At 42.4% G+C, this 9,657-nt stretch overlaps 1 protein-coding gene across 11 annotated transcripts in view; it reads right to left on the bottom strand.

The window, feature by feature from the left end:
• Nucleotides 1–1,254: 1,254 nt before the first annotated feature.
• The window catches only part of NRG1 (neuregulin 1), a 1,106,314-nt gene continuing 1,097,911 nt past the window's right edge, over nt 1,255–9,657 (bottom strand). For all 11 annotated transcript variants that reach the window (XM_042934482.1, XM_042934485.1, XM_042934486.1 and 8 more), the window contains 4 exons: nt 8,264–8,390; nt 5,758–5,888; nt 4,737–4,943; nt 1,255–1,962 (listed from right to left, as the gene is read on the bottom strand). In XM_042934482.1, the coding sequence (XP_042790416.1) occupies nt 1,311–1,962; nt 4,737–4,943; nt 5,758–5,888; nt 8,264–8,390 (1,117 nt within the window). In that variant the 3' untranslated portion in view covers nt 1,255–1,310. The remainder of the gene's footprint in view (nt 1,963–4,736; nt 4,944–5,757; nt 5,889–8,263; nt 8,391–9,657) is intronic.

Here is a 9,657-nt window from a genome sequence, read left to right as displayed (position 1 = left end):
ATTTCCTGATGAATCATCGCTCGTGGAAGGTTCTCGCTAATCACAAACCACATGCACATTGGCCATTCCTGACAAAAATGTTCATGCATAGTTGTGACCTAATCAAGGCAACATCGAGAAACAAGAGAAAAATCATGAGGAGAAGGGAGCGGTCAACAAAACTGTTTAAAACTGCAATCATGTCACACAGCCGTTCTCCACCTGCGCCTTCTATACATTCCCTGTTTCTAGACACACTACAACAGAAATATTGCCTATGGTGACTAATCACCACCACATACAGCAGGCACATTTCACTGCAGAAGCATTGCAGACCAACTGCTGAGTGTGCTGTTTCAGCTGGTTTGCTTGTGCCATGACACGTCTATTCTCCAGCTGTTAGGACACAACCAATCCCTGGCTTTAAAATCGGTGGACAACCCAAGTCAGGAACGATTGCACCTTTTTCAGCCACGGTTTGATCTTCAGCTAGATGACCTGTTGTGTCATTCCCCCAGAAGGTGAGGCGAGTCCTCTTATAAAGTGATGGATGTACCCTGATAGCAAGCCAGAGCCCAAGTTCTATGCTCTCCCCCAAACTGTTGCTCTTTGTCAAGAAAAGGAAACCAAAAGAAAGCAAATGGCTGCTCTTCTCTAGTGAGAGCCGGCTGTCTTCTGATGAAGAATATCGCTTTAAAAAAAAGCCAAGATTACTTTCTTCCTAATATTTAACATTACTTAATGCAGTTTCCTGCTGTAATTAATAGTAGCATGCTGTTGGATCTACTATTATCTCAGAGCCCAGTGAAGCGAACCTTTGGCTGGCGGAGTAGACACAACTCATTTCATATACCGAAAGCAAAAGAAAACTTCGTACAAAAGAGAAGAGTATTTGGATGGATGTGCCATTACAAGACGTACTGATCGGGCGCTACTAGAAGCAAACGGAGGGGAAGTTGTAAGTCTCACAAATCGTACATCCTGTCAACATCATAACGCAATGCACAAGAAGCCAGCGAGAACTGAATATATGGGAGGTTTTGCTGAAATACTGTGGAAAAGCAATCACAGTAACTGTACAAAACTTGCTCTCAACGTAACAGAACATAAAGGCACCATTGATATCTTTCTCGTTTTGAAATACTGTAAAAAATTGCTACATATGGCACATAACACATTTTTACATACATATATTTAATTTATAAAAGTTTTTTTTTTCCTGTTTTCTATTCGCAGAACTGCTAAAATAAAATAAATTGTTTAATTTAAGGTGGAATACTTTATTATATAAAATAAAGTTTTACAGGTGAATCTATGTGTTTATTTAGGTTTTATACAGCGATAGGGTCTTGGTTAGCGATTACACTCGTCAGCCTGGCCTGCAATTCTTCCTGCGGAGAGAAGCGGCCTGCTGGGTTAGTCCTGCTGTCCGCCAGGCGGAAGGCAGGTGCTGCCTCAAGACTGGCGGCCAGGGGGTTCTGAATGCCCAGGAAGGGGGTATCTTCCCCTACTCTCTCATCTTCTGTCTCACTCTCTGAGTGAGTGCCTTCCGCACTTGCGTTGCTGTCCATTTCCAACCTGTTGGCAATGTGGCCATTGGGCTTGGTTCTTTTGGGCCGCCGGCTACTGGTGAGTTTCTTAACAGGCTCTTGAGCTGGCTCGTACTCCTGGGTGGTTTCATACTCCTCGTCCTCCACTATCCTCAAGGGGCTAGGGGGCAGGCTGTTGCTCTCATGCGCGGGGTTATGGTGGTAGGAGGTGAACTGCGGGGGGTGGCGGTCGTACTTCTCCCGCAGCCTCGGTGGTGTCACGAGAAGCAGAGGTCTTTCTTCTTCCACGAAGGGGCTGACTGCCATGGAGGGCATGGATACCGTCGTGCCGGACACAGGTGGAGACATTTCCGAAGGGGGCGATTTGGGGGAGCTTGGCGTGTGGAAATCTACAGGTGACATACGAGCCGGGGTGGTCATTGCTGACACATACCTGTGTGAGCACAGAATACCCCGCGTGAGTGTGGTGGAATAAGAGGCATCCAAGCAGGGAGGGGACGGGGACAGAATTCGCGCTATTATAGAATCAGAAAACAAAGACGGTCGATTCGTTGGATACATCTGGATTTTTAACGCTAAGGACATTCAGCACCCTTGGAGTCTAACATTATGTAGCCAAGAGTTTCCTCACAGGAGTGCATGCAAAGATCAGCTAAGTGGCCTAACTCATGGAAACTTTGGGGATTTTCAATCTCATCATGGTTTTAAATAAAAGCCTGTGAGTCAGGATAAGAGGGCACTGGGTCCCGGAAACCTTTCAGTTTACGAGGACCAAGGCGCGGGGATTTGGAAGGGAAACAAGTATTACTTAAATACTATACCTTCCTAAAGGCCAAGGGGTCTTAGAGAATGAAGCCCAAATGGGGAATGGAAGAAGATCTAAGATGAGTTGCTGATAGCTGGATCTGAATGCATTTGGATCTGTGTGCCTTGTTTCTCCTTAGCTCAGCTATAAGGTTATGTCTTATGAAAAAAAAAGAGCATAGTGACTTAGATTTATTCCTGATAACAGTGTAACACATTTGTGTGCTTTTAGTTTTTCCATGAAATGCTACCTCTTCACATTCAATTTGCAACTATCCATCTCAGTGACCAAGACATTCAGAAATAAGCCTGGGAGAACCTTATGTTGGCTCCCTGGCTATGTCCAATCTCCAGTCCGCGTCTCTTCAAAAACCCAAGGCTGTATCAATCTTTGGCTTATATTTGGTGACTGCTCAAGGGGTGGCTGTACCATGTTACCTTAGGTCCTGTTATGTCCAATGGTGCTCAGTAAACCTCACTGTGACTACACTGAGTGCATTCTTTATTGTTTTCTTTCTTTCTTTCTGGTTTTTTTTTTTTTTTTTTTTTTTTTTTTTTTTTTCCGTATCACGTTTTTCTCCACCAGAACAAGAGACCTGACTTACTACTGAGGAAGACGGGGCTTATTCAGAGTCACATTTCTCAACTTCTGTAAAAATGTTGCCAATGCACAGCACCAAGGACTCTTTTCTTCACTTTGGCATTCACAGAGTCTAATTTGACATTAACTTGTGATGACACAGGACACCATTATCTGAACGCTAGCTAACAGGAACAGGAAGCCTATTAACTCTCCTGCTTTTCAGCCATGATTCAGAGTCACATGGATGTGAGGTCTAGCTGTGTCTAAACTGGGAAGGCGTCTTAGAGATTGAAATACTTGGGGCTCGAGGCTTCAACTTTCGTTCTGGGGATACTTAAATTAAGCTCTCTGAGAAACGCTAATCCAAATTCAACCAATGCGTACAGGCAATGGATCTTTTCTCTCCATGCTCTGTAGGTCCCGCTATATTTTGCAGTCCTAGATAATATCTGTGGTATGTGTGGAAGCCTACCACAGCAGGGAAATGTCAGCCTTTAAAGAGAAATATCACACGTAGCGATGAAGAAAGAATTTGTCCCTGAGGTCTTTTTCAGGTCTCAAAAAATAATGAATTAAGACAGATAGAATTTCTTAATACATAAAGATACAATTATATGAATTTAAGACTCATGTTTTAAACCAGTTTGGGACCATGCCTACTTTTTCACAGATGAATGACAGAGCAGCCTTTAATTCCATAGAATTCTGAGATACCATTTTGGGGCAAAGACACTTGAGGAGTGGTCAGCAAGCTCTACATGACCTGCTGGCCCCAAACTAGTCATCTTTTGTTTTAAGGACTGCCCAGTCAGTCCATGAGTGGACAGAGTCAGAGTTATCTCCGCCCATGTAACTACCAAATAGGTATGGACACGTACCAAGGCAACATCACGTAAACCTTTCAGCAAGTGGTCAAAGATCACACTGAGATGGTGATATATAAACAAACAAATGACACCATTTTGGGTTTGCAAACAGACAAGCAATAGCGTACTGATATGCTGCCAATGCTGGTTGGATATAACTCTCCCAATTTGAGTGAAAATGAATAAAGAGAACCTATGAATTCAGTATCCCTAGTAAGCATCTCTTAGTTTGCTTTCTTCTGCTCTTTATTTTACCTTGTCTGTAACTCCCCCAGCCCAATCCGAGACCCCCAGAAGAAAGCCAAAACATTCTGGAATAAAGGACCATGTCGAAAGCAATATTGGTTTGGAAACCAGCTGTGAAGACTGCCAGACACAGCAGACAAAACATTTATTTATTCATCCCTTCTTCGAATTTCATAAAAGGGATACTATGTGGTGGAACACAAGCGGTCATTCCCCACGACAGTCAGCAGTGACACAGCCCTTGATTTGATTTAACCGAGGCTGGAAGGTAAGAAAGAGTTAGCACACGAGAACACGAGAGCAGCTCGACCAGAGTTTGGGTAACTGGCAAATTAGAATTACAGAAAGGGTCCTTATCAACCATCGGTGCCATCTCTCTAAAGTTACAGCCGAGAAAACCGAGATCCCGGGTGGGTCTGAGCCTAAGGCCAGAGCTAGGAACTCCAGGTTTGGTGCACCTTCCACATCAAACCGTTCCCGCTCTTTAAGAGTCTGTTGCCTGTCAGCCGCTGGGATGACGCGAGAAGCTCAGGAGAAGTGAGCTCAGACAAAAAGGTGACTTCCTCAGCTAGGAAACTCCTAGCACAGGCAACTGCTGCCCCTTATTCTCATTAGAGTAGATTTCCGTAGGTGAGACCGCAGGTGCTCACGGGGATTCCCCTACTGCGGCTCTTTCTCCTCTGCAGTAGCTGTGCCCTTGGGGTTTACCTTTCACTATGAGGAGAGTCTCGGTAGGAGTCAGGGGTTTCTCTGGCATGCCTGAGGAAGCTGTTACACTCGCGAGGGCCTCCCACGCCATTAAGTCGTCCTCTTGGGCCCCCAGAGGGGCTGCTGTGCCTACTGTTCTCTACTGATGACATCATGATTACAGAGTGGCTTTCCGAAATGATGCTTTCAGTGTGCCCATTACTCCAGCTAGAGGGGAAACGTGAGAGGCGAAGAGATATACTTATGCATTTCTTAATTACATGCCAAAATGGAAATACCAATCACAGACGTGATCTGGTAACTATTTCAAATTATTGGTGTATCGGCAGTTCACTACAACATTACTTGTCTCAGAATAGAATTGTCAGAAAGATACTCACTGTAGAAAGGATTTAGAATGGCTTTGTAAGGATACAGCTTATGTATTTGCTCACCCATTTGACACATTATTTTCCAAATGTCGCTATGTACTACGTATTCGTACAATCTCTCTGTTCTTGAGCGGCTTACGTTAAGGAAATACTTGGCCTGTGAGCTGCATTTTGCAGTCCAGTGTTGCCCTCGGTAGCATGAACTGGATCAGCAAGACATCTGAGAATTTAGAGTTCAGTTATTAAACCAGTTCGCACGTGCATTTCCAAAGGCAGCCCAATCATTGGAAGAAGCCAACTTTTAAGCATTATAGAGCATCTAAGCCAGACTTTTTCCACTGTAGCAATTCAGTGAGGGGTCGGGCCTGAGTAAAGACAATCTCTAAAATGGGGAACGAAGATCCTGTGAGTAGGCACTCTTTTCATTTTCAGTAATGAAAAACTTGAGGCTCAAATTTAAACAGCAATTAAATGGCAGAGCCAGTTGATGTCCAAAGTCTGTTTTTGTCCTAAACCATACATTTAACCGTGTGTCCCTGCCTCATAAGTGAGTATCTCCTGTTCCTTTCTTAGGCAGTGACAGCAAAAGGCAATATATACAAATTTACTCTTGGAGGAGTGCCTTAGAATTTTATTTTTCCTTCTCATACCTGTGACTAGGAGTCTGAGTGACAGTGGTGGAGTGGTGAGCTGTAGAGGTATAGTGACTGGTCGAGAATGATGTCTCCGCTTCTCTCTCAACAATATGCTCACTAGAGATGACGTTTTTAGAGACGTATTGCTGGATAAACAAAGAGACACACCTTGAAGATTCATATTCATCAAAACAGTAACATCAGCATCACACACAAAAATCTATTCTGAGTACATATGCTTCCTAATAAATTCCATTTCTCCAATGGTCAGATGGCAAGTCATACCCTGGCTACATGGCCTTTAAATTCAATAAATGAAATTAATAAATTATCCTTTGGATGTGCACGCGGCATAGATTCTATAGTCTTAACTGCGTATTATCAGAAACAGACCTATTCCTTCTGTCTTATTTCCAACTGAAAATGTGACTGGAATTCAATACAAATCTCTGCCCGATATCCATTTTTGTCATCGTTGTTGTAAGTGAAAGAAGATTAACAGATAGTTGACTGAAACAAAAACGTAGAGATGGTTTGTCTTATTTCAAATTTCAAGTCAGTGGAGGAAGTTTTTTGTTTTTTTGGTTTTTTTTACAATATCTGCATTTGGGATCTTCCTTTCTTTTTCAGTTTCCCAGCGCCCATGTTGCTCTAATGATATCACTGAAATTTTTAACTTATCGGTGGTAAGACTAACACGGCCACCAAGAGATCTGAAGGACGTACAGAAGCTGTCAAGATCACACATCTTGACAAAGCACATAACGTACAGGGGGCGTATCCATGGTGCAAATAGATTCTACTTTATTTTCATCACCAAATCACACTAGCTATTACTTCAGTAGATTCAATATCCACTGCAGTCAATGAAAGAAGCACACTTGAAGTTGTCTTTTAAAGACACCACATTGAGTAAAATAACAGAAAAAGGCATGTAAAGGAATATTCTCGGTTGAAATGGGCACTTTATAAGCAATGGGCTGTGGGCTTTAAAAGAACCTGATGTGTTTACGGAAACCCCCAAAATATACAGCTCGAGTGATGTTTGAAACTCTGGTTGGTTCTTTTAGCGGAAAGGCTATTATTCCGTGTGGCTCTTTCTGGGACGTAAAGTTAGCTTGTTTTAAGGCAAAGATGGTGATGTCATAAATAATGAGCTCTTCCTAGTCTGTGTACCATTTCACTCTTGGTCCTTGAAAGGCAATGTAACCTTAGTGAATCTAATGAAAATGATACTTAACAATTATTGAACACTCACTGAATGTCACTGGGCTAAGTGTTTTATATGGATTGTCTTATTTACTGCTCACAGAACTTTCTGAAGTAGGTATTATTTTTAGGCCTGTTGTCATCATGAGGAAACAGGGTTTAGACAGATTAAAGCCCAAAGCAACACAGCCCAAGACATAATTGGAATCACGCAGCCACTTAGACACAGTGACAGATTGGAGGTGTGCCCGTATGTAGTGAATGCATTTATCAACTGTGTAGAACATTCCAGTGAACACTGTGGGGGGGGGGGGGGAGGAAAGCAGCAAAATATACTAATATATCAGCCTTTCCTCTGTCCCTGGAAGGTCTTTGCTACAGGTCTTGCTGGTAGTAACCACCAAGGCTGAACAGGATTCTAGGATAGATTTGCTCCAAACAAAAGACACATTTTCCTATAGGATAGAGAGTGGTACTGAATGTAGTCTTCAAGCTTTGCCTACAAAAAGCCATGCATCAGAGGGAAATGAAGTGAACAGGAAAAAATTATGGTGCAAAAAATATGGAGAAACACTCCAAAAGGCAGGAAAGCTGAATCTGGCTCTAGGAGGCTGGAAAGATTGTATCTAAAGACTCTTCAGAATGTGTGACCTATTTCTATCTAAAAGCCTAGTGCTTGGTAAATTTTAAACAGAATGAGTGATTGAGGATCTATTTCCTCTGGAGGGTCTGACATCCTATAGAAAGAGTCAGGGAAGAGGAGGCATCGTTCTTTCAGTTTTGCCACTGAGAAGCGAGTTTGATAAGTCACTTGGCCCTCCCACGCCCTAATTTTTCCCTTGGTAAGTCAGAATCAGTAAATCATCGGGCGCTGGGAAATGCCTCTAATAAAAATGAGTCTAAAGCCCTTAGCTCAGTTATTAGCACTAATCAGTTATAGACTGGAATAGCCTTCATTTCCAAATCAGAAAAATAAAATATTTCCTCCTGATTCTTGTATCATTCATTTCATTATTTTTCTTTCTGTTTTTCTTTTCTTTCTTCCGATCCTCGTCTCCCTGCAGAACAAACCCAATATTATTATGCCAACCCCTTAATGAACACTTTGTAAGAGGAAATGTGCTGGTGTTACAGGAACCAAATTCACTTTAAAAAATGTTCCCATTCTTTTCTCCTGGAGAAACCCTGGATTCCTGGAAGCTGTGGTGATTAATGGCAGTAGCTAAGAGCCTAAGAGCTTTAGAAAATAAACTTCAAGGTGCCTGAACAGAGGAGAGATGCTCAGCTTTTCCACTGGCCAGAGTCAACATACATTCACCAGCTGGACGTTCTCGGGGGGTGGGTTGGGGTGGTGAGGCCCGTTTGCTATGTTCACCATGTTGTTTCGCTCAGACCGAAGACTCTGCCGAAGCCGGTCATGAAGCTTTTTCCGTTGTTTCCTGGATATGAAAAAGAGGGAGCATTTATTATTTTTTTTTCTGTTATTTGGTACAATTTTTTATACTACCAACATGTAACTCAGGTAGGAGATTAGTGGTGGTGACAGGAGAGGGTGTACCACTCCATCTCAGAATCTGCCTGTGGACAGAAGTAGAATCCCACAGTCTTAGTGAATAGATTTAAGAAGTTGAGTGGGATTCTTACAGATATTGAACCAGACTGCTGAGAGATCAGAAAAAAAAAAAGGAGAAGATACATCAAGTTGATATTTGGCTCAAACCCCAACTTTGGTCATCAATCCATCTTTGCCTAAGTCTTACACATGGTCATTTGTCTTAGGTAACAATTTGTGCCGTGCAATTGACGAGGCTGATTCTGATTTCATTTATAATTTTGTCTGTGGGTCTCTTAAGGAAATGCAGTTAATTTTGAATCTGTGCCTCATACACAGTGTGTGAGCATGTGTAGCATCGTACATGAGCGCAGACAGGTACATATTTTGCCAGTAGATTTAGCGCAGTTATAACATGATCTCACTCCAGTAACGCTTTTTTTGTGTAACTAGGCAATGAGTATTGAAATATTGAAGTTGAATCTAGTAGGATTCATAAGGTAGATTCTAGTAAGGCTTATCTCTATCACTCAATTCTGTCAACACATTAAATCCTGGGGTACTGGGGCGCCTGGGTGGCTCTCATAGTTCGTGAGTTTGAGCCCCGCGTTGGTCTCTGTTCTAATAGCTCAGCGCCTGGAGCCTGCTTCGGATTCTGTATCTCTCTCTCTCTGTCCCTCCCCTGCTCGTGCTCTGTCTCTGTCTGTCTCTCTCTCTCAAAAATAAATAAACATTACAAAATTTTTAAACAAAACCCTGGGGTATTAAGAAAATGCTATCCATGCCCTTAATTTTATGGTATAAAAGCATATTGTCTTTGTTCTTCAATGCAACATTCAGGCCATGATAATATCCCCATGACTAGTCTTGGCAAGAGAGTTTGTGTGATGAAGCACCAAAACGAAACAAAACTGTTAACATTATTTCCTACTTTAAGTGGATATTCTACGTAAGAGAGAAAAGTGAAGGGACTTCATGCCACACGGTAATTGTGTTTGTTCATAGGGACCCAGCTTCAAGGGCCAGACACAGTGAACACACATCTGCTTTAGTGTTTTCTCTAATTCTTTCAAAGCAAGATTTGCTTGATTTTCCTCCCATGAGATTCCTTTTGTACATCTCACGCTTTGAGAGCATTTGAACCAGTAAGCTCA

This window comes from Panthera leo, chromosome B1, assembly GCF_018350215.1.
Source record: "Panthera leo isolate Ple1 chromosome B1, P.leo_Ple1_pat1.1, whole genome shotgun sequence".
Classification (NCBI taxonomy): Eukaryota; Metazoa; Chordata; class Mammalia; order Carnivora; family Felidae; genus Panthera; species Panthera leo.
The sequence above is the reverse complement of the archived record's forward strand: the minus strand, read 5'-3'. Positions and strand labels throughout refer to the sequence as shown.